The sequence below is a fragment of the Postia placenta genome, assembly GCF_002117355.1.
Source record: "Postia placenta MAD-698-R-SB12 unplaced genomic scaffold POSPLAscaffold_1, whole genome shotgun sequence".
Lineage (NCBI taxonomy): Eukaryota > Fungi > Basidiomycota > Agaricomycetes > Polyporales > Adustoporiaceae > Rhodonia > Rhodonia placenta.
In genome coordinates, this window is record NW_020169832.1 from 511,053 (window position 1) to 533,359 (window position 22,307).

At 51.5% G+C, this 22,307-nt stretch overlaps 8 protein-coding genes across 8 annotated transcripts; 3 read left to right on the forward strand and 5 right to left on the reverse strand.

The window, feature by feature from the left end:
* Positions 1-86: 86 nt before the first annotated feature.
* Positions 87-4,770, reverse strand: POSPLADRAFT_1175676 (hypothetical protein; the record flags this gene model as incomplete). Its single annotated transcript, XM_024488372.1, has 22 exons — positions 87-345; positions 396-454; positions 507-543; positions 593-619; positions 674-903; positions 956-1,103; positions 1,154-1,244; positions 1,305-1,559; positions 1,618-1,763; positions 1,812-1,953; positions 2,010-2,057; positions 2,112-2,154; positions 2,208-2,306; positions 2,362-2,373; positions 2,441-2,880; positions 3,036-3,176; positions 3,229-3,300; positions 3,355-3,444; positions 3,494-3,932; positions 3,980-4,036; positions 4,086-4,404; positions 4,489-4,770. 22 exons carry the CDS (start codon positions 4,768-4,770, stop codon positions 208-210), a joined length of 3,315 nt encoding a protein of 1,104 aa, XP_024343751.1. The 3' UTR covers positions 87-207.
* Positions 4,771-4,929: 159 nt separating this feature from the next.
* Positions 4,930-6,980, forward strand: POSPLADRAFT_1063860 (hypothetical protein). The gene is made up of 6 exons (XM_024481732.1): positions 4,930-4,956; positions 5,015-5,401; positions 5,454-5,506; positions 5,563-6,358; positions 6,413-6,757; positions 6,813-6,980. Exons 1-6 carry the CDS (start codon positions 4,936-4,938, stop codon positions 6,891-6,893), a joined length of 1,683 nt encoding a protein of 560 aa, XP_024343752.1. The 5' UTR covers positions 4,930-4,935; the 3' UTR covers positions 6,894-6,980.
* A 246-nt stretch (positions 6,981-7,226) lies between these two features.
* Positions 7,227-12,516, forward strand: POSPLADRAFT_1128288 (hypothetical protein; the record flags this gene model as incomplete). The annotated part of the gene is made up of 12 exons (XM_024483723.1): positions 7,227-7,529; positions 7,582-7,746; positions 7,800-7,877; positions 7,930-8,000; positions 8,051-8,130; positions 8,182-8,419; positions 8,471-8,622; positions 8,674-9,065; positions 9,123-9,153; positions 9,271-9,398; positions 9,461-9,496; positions 12,481-12,516. 12 exons carry the CDS (start codon positions 7,227-7,229, stop codon positions 12,514-12,516), a joined length of 1,710 nt encoding a protein of 569 aa, XP_024343753.1.
* A 46-nt stretch (positions 12,517-12,562) lies between these two features.
* Positions 12,563-14,521, reverse strand: POSPLADRAFT_1175681 (hypothetical protein; the record flags this gene model as incomplete). Its single annotated transcript, XM_024488373.1, has 5 exons — positions 12,563-12,972; positions 13,023-13,250; positions 13,677-13,734; positions 14,089-14,204; positions 14,411-14,521. 5 exons carry the CDS (start codon positions 14,519-14,521, stop codon positions 12,661-12,663), a joined length of 825 nt encoding a protein of 274 aa, XP_024343754.1. The 3' UTR covers positions 12,563-12,660.
* Positions 14,522-15,631: 1,110 nt separating this feature from the next.
* POSPLADRAFT_1042253 (hypothetical protein) lies at positions 15,632-17,086 on the reverse strand (the record flags this gene model as incomplete). Its single annotated transcript, XM_024478070.1, has 5 exons — positions 15,632-15,657; positions 15,914-16,301; positions 16,355-16,654; positions 16,703-16,803; positions 16,915-17,086. 5 exons carry the CDS (start codon positions 17,084-17,086, stop codon positions 15,632-15,634), a joined length of 987 nt encoding a protein of 328 aa, XP_024343755.1.
* A 415-nt stretch (positions 17,087-17,501) lies between these two features.
* Positions 17,502-20,064, reverse strand: POSPLADRAFT_1042254 (hypothetical protein; the record flags this gene model as incomplete). The annotated part of the gene is made up of 7 exons (XM_024478071.1): positions 17,502-17,784; positions 17,839-18,258; positions 18,307-18,702; positions 18,752-19,018; positions 19,069-19,674; positions 19,699-19,821; positions 19,913-20,064. 7 exons carry the CDS (start codon positions 20,062-20,064, stop codon positions 17,502-17,504), a joined length of 2,247 nt encoding a protein of 748 aa, XP_024343756.1.
* A 290-nt stretch (positions 20,065-20,354) lies between these two features.
* On the reverse strand, positions 20,355-20,896 carry POSPLADRAFT_1042255 (hypothetical protein; the record flags this gene model as incomplete). The annotated part of the gene is made up of 6 exons (XM_024478072.1): positions 20,355-20,399; positions 20,453-20,576; positions 20,627-20,648; positions 20,707-20,730; positions 20,792-20,834; positions 20,894-20,896. 6 exons carry the CDS (start codon positions 20,894-20,896, stop codon positions 20,355-20,357), a joined length of 261 nt encoding a protein of 86 aa, XP_024343757.1.
* A 158-nt stretch (positions 20,897-21,054) lies between these two features.
* Positions 21,055-22,153, forward strand: POSPLADRAFT_1129110 (hypothetical protein; the record flags this gene model as incomplete). Its single annotated transcript, XM_024483810.1, has 5 exons — positions 21,055-21,241; positions 21,295-21,350; positions 21,403-21,457; positions 21,518-21,898; positions 21,954-22,153. The coding sequence occupies 5 exons, from the start codon at positions 21,055-21,057 to the stop codon at positions 22,151-22,153; spliced, it is 879 nt and encodes a 292-aa protein (XP_024343758.1).
* Between the last annotated feature and the right edge of the window lie 154 nt (positions 22,154-22,307).

Sequence of the window (22,307 nt, forward strand, 5' to 3'; positions counted from 1 at the left end):
AATGGTTGCGGTTGGGCCTGTACTTATAACAATTGAGTCACCTTTCGTATTGCGGGTCCGACAGTATGCGCACGAAGCGCCCAATTGACAGTGCTCTCGAACTGATAGCTATTTACAGTACAGATCACACAGCATATATGAATGTCGTGACAGAGGCGCCCTCGTGGGAGTCGGCCCCTGATCCATGCCGTCATGGCAACGCGGAATTTAATCGTCGCCGAACATGATTCGAAGATTTTCTACGCTCTCCGGATCACCTTCACCCTTGCCGCGGAAGGCTTCCTTCACAATGGCGGCCTTCCTCTTCTGAATTTGTAGGATACGTCCCTCGATAGTCCCGGAGATCTGCAAAATTATTAGCGTCGAATCCCATTGTATACACGTATCATACTGACGATGAAATGTTTCACATATACTGGTCTCTCTTGTCCGATTCGGTGGACTCGATCAATTGCTGGAGGCGAGACAATGAGCATTCGTGATGCGGGCGACTGTCAACAGCATACCTTGATTTTCTGTGGCTGCGTTCCACCAACAATCCATCTGTACCGATTCAGCACAAGCCTTGCACACAAGATGGTTATAAGAATACCATGAATACGTGATTGGCATTTGTGAGCTATGTGGTAAAAAAGCTTCAGCAAACGTCATCTCAAAGCACGAGAATATTCACGTTAAGACCAACACCACCAGCTTTCAAGCTCACGATCAGAACCTTTGGTTGCTTTGAGGGTTCCTTGAACTCAGAAACCGCCTCATTTCTCTTCTTTATATCCATTGAGCCATCGAAGCGAAACCAAGGTAGGTGTTCCCGTTCCAAGACAGTCTGTATCAGATCCAGAAAGCTGGTGAACTGTGAGAACACGACTGCTCTGAAGCACGGATCCTGTTCTCTCAGGTGACCTACTGATATTCAGAAAACGTGGGAGCAGACTGCGAAGTCGTGAATTCTTACGTAGGTTCTGCAGCAACGCTTCCAACTTGGTCGACGAGCGGAAGTCGTTCCGGCGAAGGATAATCGTAGGAGGTGAGGACTGTCCTGCAGCGGAACCATCCTCTGGAAGCTCCTGCTTAGTCCGTACAACCTCGAGAAGGTCGCCCTCCTGAGGCGATGTTTGACCAGATTAGCACCTCATAGCGGCAGCGAACATACCTTCACCGGCCCCCGCGCGCAAGTGGGGCACCTGCCATCTTCACCTTTTCCCCTGCAGGTCTCGATGTATGCAACGATGCAGTCTTTGCAACTTATTGGCGAAGAAATACGGTTGGTGCAATGGTGAGTTTCACAGCATGAGAAAACTTACCATTGATGCATGCAGTTAGGGATGATAGTTGGTGTGTCCATTACGTCGAAGCATATGGGACATTCCCGCTCTTCTTCCTCGTCCAAGTTCGCGAGTACGCCCTCTGCGAAGACCTTGTTGTCACCCGCAGAGTCGTCACCCTCACCAAAGCGCTTAATCAAAGTTTGGACGTTCACTTCGCCATCGCCTGACGGCTGCTTGAGATCAGATGCTGTTGTCAGTACTAGGTTTGGATGCAAGACAGCTCGACGCAATCTACGAACGATCACGTTAGTTCCGCTACACATCGAGGCAAGGCGCTTGAGATCCGCACCGCATAAGCATAGCTAGAATATGTGTGTAGTTCCGGCTGATGAGCCCCTTCTCGTTCAATTGTTCGAAGTTCTTCTTTGCATCCGAGTACAATGAGTCATAGATCTTCCGTTCTAAGGGGGAGAACTCAAGGCTCTCGACAACAATCTGACTCCTGGTCAGCAAGACTCTTACGCAAGATGACTGGATCTGCACCTCTTTTGATGGGAGTTCCACAATCTTCTTGCCATCCGTGTCTCGCATATCCTTAGTGCGCCTCAGTAGGACACTCTCGAGTATGATTTGGACCACTTCAACAGCTTTGGGGTCCCGTGCCAGAAACGGTAGCGTGATAAATCTGAGTTTCGCCACTATGAGCAAATCCCGACGGCTCTACAGGCTTCGAATACTCACGAACGAAAGAAGGTATAGTTTGACCAAGGTGTAAAATCAAGGAATTTACTGAATGGGGAGCACGGTGAGATGGACATCAACGAAAGGGCAAAGCTGACTGACAGCAGCGAATACAAGTCTTCCAGTCGATTGACGATCGGTGTGCCTGTCGTAAAATGGAATCAAAATACAACTCGCTGATATCCGATGTTTACTTACCTGTAACAGCCCATCTCCGCCTAGCACGTAATGCATATACTGCGCGAGCAGTTTTGCTCTGCCGAGATTTGCAGTGATGCGCTTCATCCAGGATGACCCCTGTAAGCGTGTGATAGGAGATGTGTACAAGAGGGTGCAGCGGATGATGACTTACGTAGCCATTCGGCTGGAAACGCACGAATGTGATCCAGTAAGTTAACATCGCGAAATCTGCATATGATTTGATGTCGTACTTTCAAAGACGGGTGGCATCACACCACCGCCTGATTTTTCAGACTTCGAATGCTCTGAGACTAAGGTACCATAGGACGTGATAACGACATCGACTGGATCGTCGCAGTCAAGGATTGTGTCGAGATCTATCCGATTTTGGCTGTGCCACACGAGCACCTTGAGTGTCCCTGGCTTGCTCGATCTCCCTAACTCTTCGGACCATTGCGAGAGGAGAGAAGTTGGCGCGACAATAAGTGTAGCCGATGGACCCCTTCGCGGACGCTTTTCAACTTTGTTCGTCGCCTGGAATGCATTGTTCAGCTTTAACTGTCGCTTTTTGGATATTCGACCTGTGTCGGGCTCGGGAGTAGGTTCTTCTGGACCACACGCGGTTTGAATGAGAGCTGAAAGCATAATGGTTTTTCCCATGCCCACTGCGAGTGGATATGTCAGCTTCCAACTTGCCACACGTACAAGGGCACACGCACTTTCTACAGTTCGGAAGATTGCGGACACGAGTCAGTACAATGATAATCACACTAGGAGACTAGGCACTTCACCATCCCTAGCAATCTGCTCAGACGACGAAATTCATAGACATACACTGTGGCTCACGCAAGGATTCCACTCCGACACTTTCTTTCCGCCTTCGGAAATTCCAAGCTCAGTTCACCGGAGTATTCATTGAAGTAAAAAGCTTTCTCATCGGCAGTCAGGTCGATGATGCCGTCCTTCGGTTCCAACGGAAAGACATATCTACACAGCGTCAGTGTAGGAACACGGACATATGAGCTGCACGGGCACTTACTCCTTCCAGAGAGGATGCAATGAACTCCCTTCTCTTGCAGATGTGGCACCCGTCTCAATAGAATGCATCCACCTTTTGGAAGCTTGATATTGAGTAAATCATAACCCACAAGCTAAGCTCTCTTACAGCAATGCTTGCTTCTGATAAGGCCGAAGATTAAGCGTAAAACTGTTGGCTGGATCCATTTCACCAAGCTTCTGGTCGTTCTCCTGCGCTCTGTGGAAGGTCACTAACCGTCCGGCAAGTCCACGTATCAACACGGTACCTTTTATAGATGAGACTCAGCTCATTCTCCGATAGGTCCTCGCCATCCGCTTCCACTTCTACTTCTTCTCCATCACCTACTATTTCTTTTCTCATGACTTTTTTCTCGTTAGTAGAAGCCCGCCTCTGGGTCAAAACCTCGAGGTCTTTCCCGTCCAGCTCTCCGTGTGGCTTTCGAGTGAAACTGCTGCCTCTGCGCGGTTTCAGGTCAAGAACGTCAAACAGACTCAGCAATGAGTGTTTTCGCTCGCGCAGCATTTGTTCAGATGCTGTTTCTTGGCCTTCGTTGAACATGACTCGGGCCTTCTCATCAGACGAAGTGCGGAGAACTTGGAAAGCCGAAGCTTTAATGTAGACAGAAAGCGACACGATGATATCAGCTCCGGAGTGGAGTGTGGTCGAACAGTCGACAACAGTGCTTCCGCGGAAATCCACGATATCTGCGGGATGTAAGACTCAAGTTTAATGGCGCGTGAAGAAGACACACCCATGTCCAAGAGCTTGGATGCCCAAGACGCGACGTCTTGAGGCAGCCTACCAAACTCTGACCGTACCATAAGAGGTGCACACGCGAGCGGGATCCAGACACTCACCAAATCCTCTCGTGTTCGTAAGGCGTACAACGGTATCTTGCTTCTTCTTGGAAGGTTTCGCAGGTTGAGGCTTGAACATGGTTGCGATCGAGAGCTGCTTCTTGCCGCTCTTTCCCTTTACGTCCTTCGATTTGGTTCTCTTGGATTCAGGCGGAGTCGGGTCCTCAGGAGTGTCTCGTTCAATACGTATCTCATCTCCAGCCTTCACATAGCCAGAGCCTCTGACAGTGCTCCAAGCATTTGCCACCAGGAAAGAACCCAAATATACAGACGTGAAAGCAGCTGGTGATGGCACTTTAGGCTCGGACGACAATCTGCGCTTTTTTGTCGGGCGCTCAGCAGAATTTACAGAGGGGACTGGGGAAGAAGTTCTGGGCTCATTGGTAGAATATGTACTGGACACGCTGGATGCCCTAGGTGCGTCATTGAAGTCTGGAATCGACACATCGTCTGCCTCATCCACAGATACAGCGGCAAGTAGATCATCTCCAGCGAAGGATACCTGGGGTAGTGTCGCGTCGCCAGCATCCTCGTCGTCACTGTCAGCGAAGAACAGTGCTTGGTCGTTGACAGGTGGACCCGGCTTGGGAAGGCTAGACCGTTCTTCCGTGTCCATTGTGACATCGTTATCAGGCTCGTCTTCATCAGAGCCTGTAAAGAAGGCGGAAGGGCGGGGCCCAGACATTAGAACCAGGACACAGTAGGACGCGCGCAAGAAGCAGCAAGACGCGTCGCTTGACAGATCTTCAGCCACCAACGCGTCGCCGGCCAAACAAGCGTCAATCGAGTGCTATTACGCTTGTTTTCGACTTGTATTCGCGTATTCGCTCGCTTTCATTACGGACACAAAATGCAGCGCGGTCTTCCTATGGTGAGTCTGGTATCCATCTGGGTGTTGCTAGAGACAATACCAAAGCCAATGCCCGTAGCAACCGACCGTGGTTCTCCTTAAGGAGGGCACGGATACATCGCAGGGCAAGGGACAACTGCTATCCAATATTTCGGCATGTCTTGCCATCTCCGAGACACTTTCCAGCACGCTTGGACCTCGGGGCATGGACAAACTCATAGTCAATGAAAGGGGGGACGCTCAGATCACGAACGATGGCGCGACTATCCTGAAGTTGCTTGATATTGTTCACCCTGCCGCCAGGACTCTCGTCGACATCGCGCGAGCCCAAGATGCCGAGGTGGGAGATGGAACAACAAGTGTGGTCCTTCTTGCCGCGCAGCTACTAAAGGAGGTCCGAGGCTACATCGAAGAAGGTGTCAGTCCGCAGATAATCATGAAAGGTTTCCGTCAGGCGGCGCAGTTGGTGAGTTGCCTGCATACTGCTTGCATGCATCACGCTCTGAAGAGTGTTGTAGGCACTCGACCGTATAAAAGCCATTCAGGTCACAGTCGACAAGTCAAATCCAGAGTAAGAGACGATCTTGCGTCGTACATACATCTCAAAACTTAACAAATCGATGACAGACACTTCCGCTCTCTCCTACTCAAATGCGCGTCAACGTCGATGTCCTCAAAACTCATTCATTCCGAAAAGCCTTTCTTCTCCAACATGGTTGTTGATGCTGTACTATGTCTCGATCAAGATGACCTGGATGAAAACCTCATCGGCGTCAAGAAGATTGCTGGTGGAGGCATGCAGGACTCCCTCTTGGTCAACGGCGTTGCATTCAAGAAGACCTTCACATACGCCGGAGCCGAGCAGCAGCCCAAGTCCTTCCGCGATCCTCTCGTCCTCAGCTTGAACGTCGAGCTGGAGCTGAAGGCAGAGAAGGACAACGCTGAGGTTCGTGTGGAGGCCGTGTCAGACTACCAGGCGATCGTCGATGCAGAATGGGAAATCATTTACCGGAAACTTGAGGCCATCGAGAAAACTGGTGCCAAGATTGTGCTTAGCAAGCTCCCAATCGGAGACCTTGCTACTCAGTGGTTTGCGGACCGTGACATTTTCTGTGCAGGTCGCGTGCCTGCCACGGACTTGCAGAGAGTGGTGCAAGCTGTCGGCGGCTCCATTCAGTCAACGTGCTCGGACATCCGCCGTGAACATTTAGGCACTTGCGGGCGTTTCGAAGAACGACAGTTCGGCGGCGAGCGATACAACATCTTCGAAGAATGCCCGAAGGCGAAGACATGTACTCTGCTGCTTCGTGGAGGTGCGGAGCAGTTCATAGAAGAGGTTGAACGCAGTCTGCATGACGCGATCATGGTGGTGAAGAGGGCAGTCAAGAATGGTGACGTCGTTGCAGGCGGAGGCGCCATCGAGGTACAGGATACATTCGTGCTCTCCCGTAAAACTTGCTCATATCGTTATCTGCAGATGGATCTGTCGGCGCACATCCGGAAGCACGCTTTGTCGATACCTGGGAAGCTGCAGCTCGTGATGATCGCGTTCGCCAAGGCGCTCGAAATCATCCCGCGTCAGATCTGCGACAATGCCGGTCTCGACTCCACAGACATCTTGAACAAGCTTCGAATGAAGCATGCCACCGGCGAGACATGGTCTGGCGTGGACGTTGATGGTTCCGAAGGCGTTCGCAACAACATGGAAGCATTCGTTTGGGAGCCGAGCCTGGTGAAGGTGAACGCTATTAGTAGCGCGACCGAGGCTGCCTGCTTGATTCTCAGTGTCGATGAGACCGTCCGGGGACCTCAAAGCGAGGGGGTGCGTCATTTAGCTCGCTTATTGCTTTGCTCGTCATCTAACGTATACTTCGTAGGCGAATCCGGGTCCGAAAGCACCTCCAGGCACAGCACAGCGTGCCTTGCGAGGCCGGGGCAGGGGAATGCCAAGGCGGTGAAAAGAATAGTAGATGAATCCCATTGTATCAATATCGTTAGTCCTTTACTAGTGGCTATTACTTACTGACACCGGGCATTCCTACTTCCGTTTGCAAGGATACTGTCACGTGCTCAAACGCCATGGCGGAGTATCGCCATCAGGAATCTGAAAACGCAATTCACGCCATACGTTGCGACTCACAGAAAGCGCATAGTGTGGAATCCAAATACTTATCACCCTGTTCGTGCGTTATCTCAGAATTGGTCACTGTCTTGGCCTCTGGCCGTATAAGAGCGCTGCCCGCGATAGACGGAGCGGAGTCCCTCTCGAGCTCGCTCTCCTCTCCGCCAATATGGCTACCATCCTGCGTACTGTGCAGTTGAAACCAGATTCGGATTCAGACAAGTATGACAAGGATGGGGACGAGCTCAGTCCGACAGATAGCCTGGAGCGGGTGCCCTCGCTAGGCGCTCCGATCAACCAGGAGGGTTCACGCTTCTTCTTCAGGCGACCAAAGTTCGATCTGGATAGCGTCGCGACGCAGCCATCCGTGTTTGACGATCCGGCTACTTTGGAGGTGTACCGCCCACGGCCGACCTATGAGAATGTGCACCGGTTCGATCCTTCCGCACGCTGGACCTGGCGTGAAGAAATTGTGAGTACACTATCCTATAGTATTTGAACATCATGCAAACTGGCTTGAATAGCGCCTAGTTCGCAAGATCGACTGGCTAATCATGATTTGGGCTTTCATAATGTTCTTCAGCTTGGACCTCGATCGTTCGAACATCTCGCAAGCGAACACGGACAACTTCCTTACTGATCTACATATGAACACCGACGATTTCAATCTGGGGAATTCGCTTTTTAAGGTAGGGCTGATCGTTCACTTCGGACGGCAATCTGGAGATTGACGCAAAAGTAGTTGTGCTTCTTAATCGCCGAGCTTCCTTCACAGCTCGTGTCGAAAAGAATCGGACCCGACATCTGGATTCCAAGCCAAGTCCGCAAATCTATCCTCGTTCAGCGTCTATACATAACCTCACGCACGGTAGATGATCCTTTGGAGCTTCGTTTCTCTCGGACAATTTTGGCTCACAAGCCGCGGATCCTTTCTCGCCACAAGGTGAATTGGACTCCGCGATCACGGGAACTGTAGTAACGAAGATTTAATAGGTGTCTGCTGGGTTTCATGCAAGGCGGATTCATACCCGACGTCATCCTGTATTTATCGTATTTCTACACAACGACCGAGCGTAGGTCGTCATGCTTCTGACGCTGGCATCCCGATGCTAACGTTCTACCAGTGCCAATTCGACTTGCATGGTTCTGGGTATCGAACTACACCGCATCTCTCGTCGGAGCCTTTCTTGCAACCGGAATTCTCCGCCTAGATGGAGTCAATGGCAAGGCGGGATGGAGATATCTGTTCCTAATCGAGGGTGGATTGACTCTTCTAGTGGGCATAGCATCGTACTTCATGATGCCGCCTAGCCCCACTCAGACGAAGGCATGGTACCGACCCAACGGTTGGTTCACGGAACGGTGAGATATCGATTTCATGAGCGTCACGACTTATTCATATACAAATTGCAGGGAAGAAATCATCATGGTGAATCGGGTCCTCCGGGATGATCCTGCGAAGTCGGACATGCACAACCGCGAAGGCCTGACGCCCATGAAAATATTCCAAATCCTGAAGGATTGGAGAATGTGGCCGATCTACATTCTGGGTTTGACGCATTTGAGTACGCCTGTTTGCTCATAGACAGCGAAAACGTACTCAGCCTTTTTTCCAGTTCCTGTGACTCCCCCACAAACGTACCTCACGTTGTCGCTGCGGGAGCTCGGCTTCGACACGACGCAGTCGAATCTGCTCAGTATTCCATCGATCGTCCTCGGCATCATTACTCTTCTCATCTCATGCTATCTGAGTGAGATCATTGATAGTCGAGTTGGCGCATGTGTCATCCTGCAATTTTGGGCACTCCCTCTTCTCATTGCTCTGCACACGTTCACTGATGCAACCTCGCCCTGGGTGTACTTCGCCGTTGTAACCCTCATTACTGGCTTCCCCTATGTACACCCGGTCCAAGTTGCATGGGCGTCGACAAACTCATACGGTGTCGGGACAAGAACAGTGTCGGCGTCGGTATATAACATGTTCGTCCAAGCTGGCGGTATTGTGGCCGTAAGTATTCTTGCCCGTGGTATATTGGCATAGCTAAAAGGAAACCGTATGCAATAGGCTAATATCTATCGGTCAAACGACGCGGTACGTTCTCAGCTAGATCATAAAATGTATAGCAACTCACGGAAGGGGTCGACATTTGGCAGCCATTATGTAAGTCCCTGTATGAGACACATCAAACATGCTACTGAACGATGTTTGTCAGACAAGCGCGGGAACACTGACCTGATCGCCATCTGTGTCATGAACGTTTTCTTATACATCCTTACTTATATCTTCTACCGTTCATTGAACAACTGGCGTGACAAGAAATGGAAGGCGATGACCCCAGATGTGAGTGTCTACAGACAGGCCGATTGATTCCGCACAAATTGAGGCTGACATACCCTATGCAGGAGCAACAGCAATACCTAGATACCACCACGGATAAGGTGCATCACAGCGTCCACGGTCAGAATGCATCATACTCATCTGCAAATACAGGGAAACGAGAAGCTAAACTTCCGCTTCGCATATTAATGTAATCATGTAGACCTTCAGCATGTTGGCGTAGACGCAATGTCATCAGAGATTCGCGCGTCCCGGATTCCTTTTGAACGCTTGAACGATAGAATGAAACCGCGCGAGCTTCAATCCCTAAAGTGTCTTTTATGCTCCACTCTACCTCCTCAAGCGGAGCAAGTAGATCCGGTCAATATCGGGTAGTTACCTCCTTGGGGTTTTTCGGACTACCCGATGCTTCTTTGACTTTGCTATCAGCCCGGCCCGACCCTTCTCTTCCTATTCTCTGCCTGCAAATGACCGGCCCGCGCCGATGAAGTAGATTCCGCAACCAATCAGAGCGCCCGCTCTCATCGAGAGAATGCCACACATAACGCGATGAAGAGCAATACCGTTGAGTAGCGCCTTTGCTTTGGATATCTTATTCGTTATGTTCTAGTATGCCGTCGGTACGTCTTACCTCCGCTTTTCTGATGCTTTCTATCGCTAAGCTAGGATATAAAGATCTAGCAGCAGGGCAATGCTAACTGGTTCAGTTCTCCTGCGTGCCTTCTTCGATGTCGACCGTCCCACGCACCGCTTGTCCATTAGCTGCCGATGAGTCGTTCAAGGACGCTGACAGGAACAGTTTCTCGATCAGCTTGGAACGACTGGCGCCCCTAGGCGCCCCGGTGAAGCGACATGGACGCAGACTACTTTGGCAACGTCGGCCTAAAGAGCATCTGGACAGTATAGCGACGCAAGCGTCGGTCTTTGATGATTCATCTACGCTCGAGTTGTACAAACCTCCAGCAGACTATGAGAATGCTCACCGATTCGACCCGACTGCAAGATGGACATGGCGTGAAGAATATGTAAGTTTGCCCTCCCACATGGACCTCATCAGTGACATTTCGGCAGCACCTAGTCCGGAAGATTGACCGTCTCATTATGATATGGACTGTCGTCATGTTCTTCTGCTTGGACCTTGACCGCTCGAACCTCTCTCAGGCGAACACGGACAATTTTCTCCAAGACTTGCACATGACGACAGACGACTTCAACCTCGGCAACACGCTATTCCGAGTGAGATTGAATCTAGTGCGGCTTTTGTCCGCGTGCGAAGCTGATGCCCTGAAAAGCTATGTTTCTTGCTCTCAGAACTTCCGGCCCAGCTCATCTCCAAGAAGATCGGACCAGATATCTGGATTCCATGTCAGGTATACTATATCTTCGGTTCACGCTATAAGCTACTCCTGATGTTAATTGTCGTCGACATTTAGATGGTACTATGGAGCCTTGTAGGCCTTGGTCAATTCTGGCTGTCCAACAGAAGCTCATTCTTGGCGACGAGGTTCGTTGTGAATCCCTGAGTGTGGCGGAGATCAGGAGATCATGACCATGGGCAGATGCCTGCTCGGGATGATGCAAGGCGGGTTTGTGCCCGACATTATCCTCTACCTGTCGTACTTTTACACACGAGCTGAACGTGAGTGATCATCATTTAACTTAAAATGTGGACAAATCATACTCATATTTCTGGTCGACAGTACCCATACGATTAGCTTGGTTCTACATTTCCAACTACCTTGCTCAGGTTGTAGGCGCCTTCCTTGCTACAGGTATTCTGCGTCTCGACGGCGTAGCAGGCATGGCAAGCTGGCGGTACCTCTTCCTCATTGAAGGGGTGTTGACCTTGCTAGTCGGCATTGCTTCTTTCTTCTTGATGCCGGCAGGACCCACTCAAACGAAGGCATGGTACCGACCCAACGGTTGGTTCACCGAGCGGTGCGCTCTTTCATAGCTATCGCTTCCATAACTTCCCTGCTGATCCCATCTACAGTGAAGAAGTGATAATGGTCAATCGAGTCTTGCGTGACGATCCATCGAAGTCGGACATGCACAACCGTCAAGGCCTGACATTCGTTAAACTCATGCAGGTCCTCAAGGACTGGCGTCTATGGCCTCTGTATGTCCTAGCCCTCACGCATCAAAGTACGTCTGGTAGTATCACAGTTACTCACGAACGGCGAACCAATCAATTGGCGCAAAGTCCCCGTGACTCCTCCACAGACGTATCTGACTTTGTCGCTCCGCAAATTGGGCTTCAGCACAACTCAGTCCAATTTACTAAGCATCCCGTCAGTGGTGCTGGGCATGTTCACCCTGCTGCTGTCGTCCTACCTCAGCGAGTTCATCGACAGCCGCATCTGCGCAACAGTCATCCTGCAATTCTGGGCGCTACCGCTGCTCATCGCGCTCGAGACGTTTACGAAGCACACCTCGTCCTGGGTTACATACGCCGTGGTTACTCTAATCACCGGCTATCCCTACGTGATTCCGATTCAAGTTGCTTGGACTTCCGCGAACTCCAACAGTGTCGGCACTCGAACGGTCTCCGCCTCCTTGCTTAATATGGGTTTTAATGCGGGTGTTATTGTATCGGTGGGTATATAAGAATGTTTTACTGCTTGTCGCGAATGCTCAACTCATTTGCATAATGACACAGGCTAATATATACCAAGCTGATGACGCAGTTCGTTATGTTATTTTGCTTTTACCCATACGTACTCACGCGTCTATAATCTGATGAAAGCCACTATGTATGTATTGTTGGAGTTCATCGCGACCGAGCACTAATGATATTCGGTACAGACAAACGCGGAAACAGAGATCTTATCATTATAACAGCGATGAACATCATCCTATACATGTTCACATTCTTCTTCTACCGCTCCATCAACAAGCAAAGAGACCGAAAGTGGAGCAAAATGTCTCTAATGGTGCGTTGCCCCAAGTGATACGCTATGAGAGCGTACATATAGTAATACTGCACGCTCAGGAGCAAGAAGAGTATCTCAGAACGACTCACGACCAGGTGCGCCGAATGAAATGCTGCAGATGTACCGACTCCAACACAGTACATTACTTGCAGGGCAACGCGAAACTCAACTTCCGTTTCTTGTACTAAAAATGATAGGCTTCACTCTGTCGAGTAGTGGTCCATCTCAAAGATTACGGCGTGCAATGACAAGTCCATTATTAGCGTAGAATGATGACGGGTTGACATCCAGAGCACGAGGACACGAAAGGACTATGAATGTAACGTATGGAACTACGCAGTAGCAGCGAGCGACTGCACCTGCTGGTCGCCAGGCGCAACTGCCTCTTTACGCTGTCGCCGTCGCACTTTGAGTTTAGACCTCCGCTCGCTTTCCTTGAGCCTCCGCACTCGGTCATTGACGTCCACAAATTTACCACCAACGTCGACGAACTTCCAGGACGGACGACCAGGGATATGGAGCCCGTGCTCGTCATGCTTCTTAGGTGGTATACCTGCATGTGCAGCCTTATACTCTTCCTCAGCTCGGACCTTCTCGCGCGCTTCAATACGCGCACGCTCCAGATTGGAGCCCATAATGGGATCCTTGCAGGCCATCAGCGACGCGCAGAGGCCTGGAGTCTTGGCAAACACACCTGGCCCTCAACAACAGGCTCCCAGAATAAACGCTGATAGCGTTCACGAGCACGGTTCTTACTCTCCACGTCCATCTGAACTTGCGCATCGGCCTGCCAAGCGTCTTCGCCCAGTTCCATATGGGCTTGCGCCGAGGAAGTCATACTCGAGTTGTTCCACTTTCGGCGCTCCACTACGCCAAGGTATTCTTCCATACCCATAAGGAAACCAGTTTGCAAAGATTTGTTCTATTTACAATTGTCAGCTAAACAATCTCATGAAGTGAGGGTATAAAGAGTCGGATGGGGTTGAAATTGTTATAGCCACACTCTGGGCGATGTAAGGCACCCAATGGTCCTTCATTTCGCGAATGAATGTACGTCTCATCATAGCACAAAAAAACTGATAAGATATAACTCACCTCCTGCTTAGTCGGGAAATATCAAGGCATAGATCAGCACAAATCATCCATGCTACATAGTGATCATACTACCTGGAAACCTTGTATTAGCGTGCTGGACAATAGTCATTCGATGAATAGCACAAAAATCAGAAAGCCATGCATGTAAATTCTTTAACCATGGATATTATGTCTTAAAGACTAATCAATTGACTCATCATTGTGATTGCGCCGCTGGTGAACGCGAGTGAAACGTTGACAATATCAAACTGACCTTTCGCCAATGTTCCTCTAGGCCCTTCAATCGTAGAATCGCGTCGATTCGCGCTATGCTGAGGCCATAACGCTCCGAGAGCTTACGCAAAGTGTAAACAGCAGGATTCGACATGTACTCATGGTAGAGATCATTGCGAAGCCGGTCTGAGATCGGCGGCTGCGGCTTGAAGGATGGATTCAATGGGAAGGGCTTTGGTCACAGAATAAGCGCTAGGACAACGAGAGTGGAAAGAGATATACTCAACCACTGCTCCTCCTAACCAATTGCATGGCCTGTGAGGTTCCTTGTACTTCAGGCCCTCGGTCTCCAACCAACGCTCGAATTCAGGCTCGTGTGAGGTGCCTGCATTCACAGGCGCGTCCTCGTCGACGTTGTCCTCCTCTGCATCAACCTCACTCCTGCGACGGACAGCCGTAGAAGAAAGACAACGTTTATTATGAAGTTTTGCAGGCCATGGAGAGGAGACACGACGAAGATGGACGTTGCGCAAGTGAGCGAGCATTTGAGCAACGCTGGCGGGAAATGCTGAAAAGTCTGTGTGTAGTCACGTGCGGGTTTAGGGCAAGTCGTTTCGCATCGCGATCGACGCCGCGACGCGCCCACCTACACACTCGGACTTCTCCACTCATCCCTCCGACCCCACTTGGCGCTGTGCTTCATGTCGGACAATAAACACAAGCATTCAGATGACCTCCGTCGTGTTATAATCGAATTCGCCTCTTTGGGCTCACCTCGATCGCCGCGACTGTCACCAGATGTAACATTCCAAGAGCTACATGACTTCCTGCTCCATGGGATTCTCTTGAACCCTCATTTTGCAAGATATCCGCCCGCAAGGACATATTGCATCTCCTTCTGGAAGTGGGCTATACAAAACCTTGAAGGGCTTGCTGCTGGGGAGGTATGCTACAATATTTGGCCTGTGGATGGAAAATAAAGGCTTATTGAGGTTATTTGAGGATGTCGAAATCGACGAACGAGTGTATGCCCATCTAATATCTCTCATGCCTGATTCCTCGTATGTTGTATACCGTGCGCCTAGTTGCAATAAGATTAATTTAACTCAGCGAGTCTGTGTCTGGAGTTGTTCCTCCAGACGAGAGCTACATCACCTACCTGTGGAGGACGCAGCAACCGATCAATAGCGCCGTTTATCCTGGGCTCGAAAATGTGACATTGTTTGAGTCCCGCACTTTGATAGAGAGTGGAACCACGGGCCTCAAGACATGGGGGGCAAGCTTCGTCCTCGCTGAGTATCTCATCGCTCATTCAGGTAAGTGTGCAGTGTCGTCACATTCCCGGCAAGATCTAACAACGAGCAGAAATCGTGCGTAAGAAACGTGTCCTGGAGCTGGGCTGTGGATCGGGCTTTCTCGGCATCGTGATGGCCTCTCTTCAATTGCAGGACGAGCTCTCTGGTCCAAGTGCAGGGGTTGATCTGCAAACTGCTATGTGGCTCACAGATATTAACGGCGCGGTTTTGAAAAGATGTCAAGACAACGTGAAGTTGCCCTGTAGTATGATTTCCGGTTTCCCATCTTATGCCTTGTCTCATTGAAGAATTAAGATGCATCGTCCCACCATCCATATGTTCGTTGTCAAACTTTGGATTGGTTAGACTCACGAGATCCTGGAGGCGCGTCTCCGTTGAATTCCTTGTTATGCGAGATAGGGGCGGACGTGGTTGTCGGCGCTGATATCGTAAGTCACCCTTATGGACAGTGCTGTCCCACGGCCCATTCAAAGGTTGTCACCATAGGTCTACGACCCTACTATTATCCCCGATCTAATCACCACTCTTCGCCTTGCTTTGGCTACCCGCAAGGAATCTTCAGATGCAGCTCCATACGCACTTGTCGCGCTAACCGTGAGAAACGAGCATACTTTGCAAGAATTCGTGAGCAAAGCTGGTAGGTTTTATAAACGTGGTCTTTTTTAATTTCACCCATCGCTCAGATGCGTTGTGTCAGCACAATTACTGCAAATATATGAAATCCAGATGGGCACAGAAGTGGGGGCACGACCGTCCATAGCGGCGAAAAATGGGTATCAAGAGGTAAAGATCTACAAGATCACCACGTAGCCATCAAATTATCCATCCACGTCGAATGGCAGTCAGTCCGTCTCCGCAAACTAACTCTGGTTCTTGATGCTACCGCAAAATTGACAACTCCAGAACTCACTCGGCATGCCGGTCTCTCCGCACATCATGCAGGACCACGTTGAGTCAGGACTCTCCTGTCGTGCAATCGGCCGGGTGAAGTCGCAGACCTCACACCGTTGAGTCTGCGGCTCGTTGAGAAGAGTGCATTGAGGGCACGGCCATTGCTGCGATGCAGGGGTTGCCTGCTTTACGAGTGTAGCTGACGACGACCCAACCGCGTGACTTGCGGCACCCCTCGACGACGATCCAACCGCAGACCGTGCGGGACGACTACCATTAGACCTGGCAGCAATTTCCGATGGCCCACCCAGGGTGCCGTTTTCGGGCTCCGAGTCCGACTCGTTGGTCAGGTCAATAACCTTGTTCTCGACACTCTCCTTAGCAGCTTTATCTGCCTCTCGCTGAGCGACTGCACCCAATGCACATGCCTTCTCGTCTCGGGCCCGTCTTTCTGCAGCCTGCGAAGCCGGTGAACTAGAGATCGATACCCTCGCATCAAAACAGTCTGTACCTCTGCAGCAAGCTCTCGTGGCAATTTGTGAACCCGCGTCCGAACGTTCGGGCCACCTAGACGGCCTCCACCGCTCATGATGAGATTGACTTGCCTGCGTTTCTCGGCCGCTTCCAGGGCCTTCTGCCGTGCAAGGTGCGGAGGTAGGTTGTGCGACACATTGTAACCAAGCTTTTGCCCGGGTGAGAAGAACCCTTCTCCCGCGTAGCCAGATCGCTTCAGCGTATCGTACTCATCCTCCAATTCCGAGAGAAATTTGTAGAATTTCTCGTCGTGAGGTCCGTGTTCGTTGTGCGTGAGCTGAAGCTGTTAGTCAAGGATCACAAAACGGAATGCTAGGTCACCTACCTCATGCAGCATGGTTTTCACAACAAACTCCTCGTCATAAAATGTATCTGGAGCATGCGCTGGGCGAAGCCGCAGAAGGATCCTCTGGCCGCCGTTTATGTCTGCCGATTTACGATTAAAGCCCGTGCTACGCGTGTAGGTTCCTACTTACTTAGTCCTGTGTAGTAGTAGCTTAAACCTCTTTTATCGATGCCTGCCATCAGATCACGCACCTAGTAGATTTGGGCTTTCAGGAAAGAATTCGGCAAGCACAGGCAGTACCCAACCGTGCTTGCGCATAATCGGCTTGACCAGCGAAGCGATGCGCTGCAGTAGCGGTAAAGCTCTGTCAGCCTTTGGCCTGTCCTTCAGATGTGTGAAGGATTTAACGAAGACGGTCGACATAGTGAGCGGGTGGAAAGGCGTGTACGGCACGTTCTGAGACGAAGCGCGACACGAGACGCGACTTTATATACGGTCACGTTGGACGCGTCAACCTTCGCTGACCAAGCCAGCTGACGCGTTCCCCGAGTTCCTCTTACACATCAATTCCAAATTGAAGGTACATGCCTGTGCATGCTGTAGTTCATTGGGGGAGAGCTGAAGTCGACCTTCACACCAAGTCGGATTACTTCCGAAAACATAATCGATCATTGCAAATTCATGTGGACATCTATGAGACCGGTACAAATACGAGGAGCAGGTCAAATCGTAGCAATTGTATATCATGAGACGGACGGAAACGGGCATAAACAATGTTAACGAGTGTGTGGATAGCCTGGAGAGCAAGCACAAATGCGATGAGAGACAAGATCTGCAATCATGAAGAAAACGTGGGCAGTGGCGAGCCATGGTCCGCCTTGACGGCGGACCATACGCGAAATGTCCGGACTTTGGTCAGCTCTTTCAATTCGTCGTCTGAAAGCTGGCCTTGTGGGCTGAAAGATGGAGCGGAAGATGAGCGCCCTCGAGTGGGAGAAAGCGTCGGAGAAACATTCGCTGTGCGTCGAAGGAAAGAAGTCAAGGTAGACTGTTCCACTTGCTCTTCTTCCATTTGCAGACCTGGCGGATCACTGGGCAAGTTGAAGCGTTGCCGTCTGAATCTGTAGGACAAGGCAATGTCACACAAAGAAAGGAGGTAGTGCATCTGAACTTACCGTTCGTAGTCCCAGAGGTATTCTTGTATCTGATCCTCCGACAGCAGAGGCTGTCCGTTTGTGTCTTTTTTGCCCAGCATAAAGTCCGTGAGCGAATCGCCACAGGACAAGAGTGTTTGAATGTTCTTGCACACGTGCATTTCCATCTCCGAAGGGGAGAAGGGGAGAAAGGCACCTGTCGACATTAGCACAAGTCCTGGCGGCTGGAACCGTTTGGAGGAGCGCGAGGACCGCAGCGATTCATTGCCAGAGAATATCTGCGTCACTTTCGGGCTCAGCGGGGCGCTTACGAATTGGACGGGCTCGCTGTTCTTCCGTCGCGCCGGTGGCCGTGCAGTGTCCGCGCTCTCCATGTATGCCTCCGAAGGTATCGCCAAGGTGATTTCATGCAGCTTCTTCACGCCTTCGCCGAATCTTGACCTGAGCAGGCCATCGAAGTGTTCATGAGGCCGTAGCAGAAGATCGTACCTCTCTACAAGCATATTGTTGAAGATTGTCTCCAGATCCTTGCAGGTGGCAACATTCTCCTCGTACTCGGACACCGCCTGAGGAACCGTACGCGTGTGACCCGGCCATATGGTAGAGTGATCGTGCTCAGCCACTTCGACTTCTTCAGGGGCAGCCCCAATGATGACACAGTGCCTGTTCATGGACTTCTGAAGGCGTGGCACAGACAATGGCGGTGGCGCAATTGCAGGGAAGGCCAGGTCGTCATCGATGAGCTCGAGCCGGCCGCCAGGCGCAAGGACGCGCCACACTTCACTGAACACGAATTCCCAACGTTGCCGAGGGATGCAGAGACTCAAGTTGGCCATTCTTACAAGATCAAAGGAATCTTCCGCGTACGGCAACGGATCTTTCGCGCTGTAACAGGTGAGCCAACGCGGTAACGACGGACTGAACAAGCACTCACAAATTGCTCCTGTCCCATTCGACATTGTGGACCTCCTCCGACGGTGACTCCGGAGAATGTGGCTCCTTGCCGCACATGTTGTAAACGTCAATCAGATCAAGGCCGGTCACCTTCGTATTTTTCCATGACCTGGCCGCGTTCAGCACCCAGTACCCTTTCCCGCAGCCGAGGTCGAGGACCCGAGACGGCGGGTTCTTGCCGTAGTTATGAAATGATGGCGAGCAATTTGGGTTAAGGCGGCGGAGCAGTTCGTATGTCCGCAATTCGCTGTGGCCGCGACGTGAATTATGCGCCTAGATGTCAATGATGCTACTTACCTGTCTAAGGATACACGGCTATATGATTGCATGTACGGAGCCTCTTCACGGCGGTGGCAGTGATGCGGCATACCACGTCTAGTCACCATCCGATTGCGATTGTGAAATCCATCCGCGGTGCCTTGTTGGCGCCTCAGACCTGCTTCGAAAGAGGTGTCCTCATGTAAGGAAGGTGCGTCCGAGTCGGCATTTGAGCGAATGGATGAAACGGCCCGTGGTAGAGACACGGTTGAAGATAGGCCGGGCTGTGTGGGTTGCTCCACGAGAATGGGTTTCCATCCCTTCTTTGGATTCTGTCCAGACCATACAATTTTAAACTTGATGCTGCTGTTCGAGAACTTGAAATGACCCAGAGCACGGAAGGAGCCGTTGTGCCGTTCTCTACGCATCGTTATGAGATCTGAGTAGGCCGAGTGGCACGAGTTGTCCAGACCAGCTGCGGCAGGTGACAGGCTTGCAGAGCGACTTGAGGCGCTATCTGCATCGGCAGGGCTCGGGGCGGACGAATGGGGCGTCCGGTAGGGAAATTCGTTGTCGAGCGATCTTCGTGGAGTGACTGGCAATTTAAACGTGGATGGATCCACGCTGCGCTTTGACGCTGCCATACTGACAGGAGCTTAATCTAGAAACTTGGCCGCTTTGCAAGCGGTAATAGTTCCGTGCTTCCGTAAGTGGCGTGGTGCTTTGTGACCTAGGAGACAAAGGCCCAAATGCACGAGGCACGCTGAGACTGCACGTCCAAAGTGAGACAAGCTATACCGCCAGAAGGGAAAGCGCTCCGCTGAAGAGGCAAGGGAGGATGGTCCAAGGGCAGAAGCTGGGCATCATTGGTATTGAGGCTCACAGATATGGTGTCGGCTGACAAGACGCCACAGAGGCGCCTATTCCGCCACAGAACCACTGGCCGTGCCTCTCGTGCACGGTACACGTAAGCTTATGCATTGGACGGAGAAGGGAGCCACTGGGGTGGTGGCACGGTCCAAGCTGGGCAACCATGACAGCCACACATGTCGGGCGTCTGTTGTCCGATCATCGCTGATGACCCTTGCCCGTGGCACCGTGCTGCCTCGAACTCCTGCACACTTCCGTGGACCAAGCTGAAACGCAAAAGCTAGGTGTCTATATGCGTGTCACATATGCAATGATTCTATTGGCGAGCTAGAGGACGTGCATACATTCGTAGGCGGTATTATGACCCCTCCACTGCCATGGATCAACGCTTTGTCCTGGGAATGGAAGCATCAACTACCTATGACACCACTACACATCCGCCACAGACAGTCTTCTTAATCGTCCTTGGCAGGAGGAGGACCGCAGGGCTGGAGCATACGCTGTTCAGGCGGTCATCAGAACGACTATTGGGCTACGAAAATAGACGACGTGCCTCAGTCATCTCGAACCTGACTCTTCCAATTGCCTCGCCATCGGCAATAGCTAAGTATGAAGCTAGCGATGGGTGGCCGACAATTGAGGCCAACGTGTCCCGGTGCTGGTGGGTGAGCCATTCGCTGCGAATGTATGAGCCTCACCACAACGACTACAACGAGGAGTGGCTCACTATTTGGTCAAGTCGGCATGGCCTATACACACAATTCAGCAAGTACATCGTGGAGGCCTGTCACCAGAGTATGTGCTTACCAGTACCGGTGTAACGAGCATGTACTAGAGGTGGTTGTTAGTGTCAGTACGTAGTCGTGAAGTCGTGTAGACAGAGGAAACTTACGATGTTCGAGCTGTGTATTCGCGGTATACCTAAGCTCGGAAGACTGCGGTTACATTGATAAGTGCAGCTCATACACCTTCAGACGGGCAGAGGATGACTGACCATGGCGGAGGGGTGTTTGCGTGTATTGACGCCCAATACCGCTGCTGTGGATCGAGTATCACAGATCTCGATCTCACGAAAACTGGACCTCAGGCGCCTGTTGCACCGCGCATCCTCTGGTTCATCAACTCGCAGCGCTTGCTTGCCGCCAGACTTCAGGCATGTCTACCGACACGAGCAGACTGCACTCAAAACTTGACACATTGAGCGATGCTCTCGACGACCTAGAGACAAAACTCGAGCCTCTGTTCACCCAGACGCTACCCGAGACTGTGGTCGGCCTCGAGACAATACAGCAGGCGAAGCTGCAAGTCGCGCTGCCATATCTTGTTTACGATCTGATATTTAGTACGCTTCATGCTTGCTCAAGCAGCAAAGCTCATCTTAATGTGCCATCGCAGTCTATCTAAAGACCCGGGGCATCGACCCAAAGACACACCCCGTTGTGGCCGAGTTGGTATGAGGTCATGGCCCGTCGGTCTCACACGACCCTCATCATTGACATCCAGGACCGCATCAGGCAGTACTTTGACAAGATCAAGAACGCCGAAGACCCAGCCAAACGTGCGTCGAATTCCGCGTAGTCCATCCGTCTCTGCGTACTATGCTCCCCCTCTTTTGCAGGCACAGCCACTGTTGACAAGGACGCGGCCAACCGCTTCATCAAGCACGCAATCGCACAAGTGAAGGCACAGCGTCCGCCTGGCGACGGCGAGGGCCCCTCCAACATCCGCTTCACCGATAGCGGCGAGGCCGTGCGCGTCCCCGTCAAGGTGACGAGCAAGATGGCCGCACGGGCGCAGTACGAGAAGGAGCTGGCTGAGCTCGGCAGTGAGGAAGAGGGCGAGCTCGAGGTGATCGATGACGCAGGGGACGCGGATGATGAGGCCGCGTCGAGTGAGCCTCGGCAGGACAAGGGCAAGGGCAAGGCCGTCGACTCTGCAGATGCCGGTGAGCAAATGCCAGGGCGCAAACGGAGACGCGCACCCATGGACCCATTCGCAGGTACGTGGATATACATTCCCTCCCTCGTCCTAGTAACAACTATCTTGTCCGGCAGGTCATGGAGACGATACAACAGCGCAGACAGTCAAAAAGAGCAGAGCCAGCGCCGTCGCTGCCGACGCGGAAAAGGTCAACTCAACACCGGACAGCAGCGGGCGAAGTACACCGTCGTCTTCAGCCGAGGCTGCGAAGAAAGAGAGGAAAGCTGCCAAGAAAGCGAGGAAGAAGGCGAAACGAGGGGAGTCTACGGACTAAAAGTAGCCATGACCCTCTGATGTCGCTTTGAGGCCCCTGTTAGCATTGCTTTGGCTTATGATCATGTCATTTGTTTTGGATATAAGTATACAGATGAGGGCATTTCATTTACTGGCAGAAATAATATGTACAGCGTCAGGACGTGCGACGATCT

Bases quoted from the DNA above. Each gene is read 5' to 3' on its own strand.
- POSPLADRAFT_1063860 (XM_024481732.1), top strand. From the start codon at position 4,936: ATGCAGCGCGGTCTTCCTATG. The intron at 5,402-5,453 runs GTGAGTTGCCTG...AGAGTGTTGTAG, and splicing joins TCCGTCAGGCGGCGCAGTTG to GCACTCGACCGTATAAAAGC. The intron at 5,507-5,562 runs GTAAGAGACGAT...AATCGATGACAG, and splicing joins GTCGACAAGTCAAATCCAGA to ACACTTCCGCTCTCTCCTAC.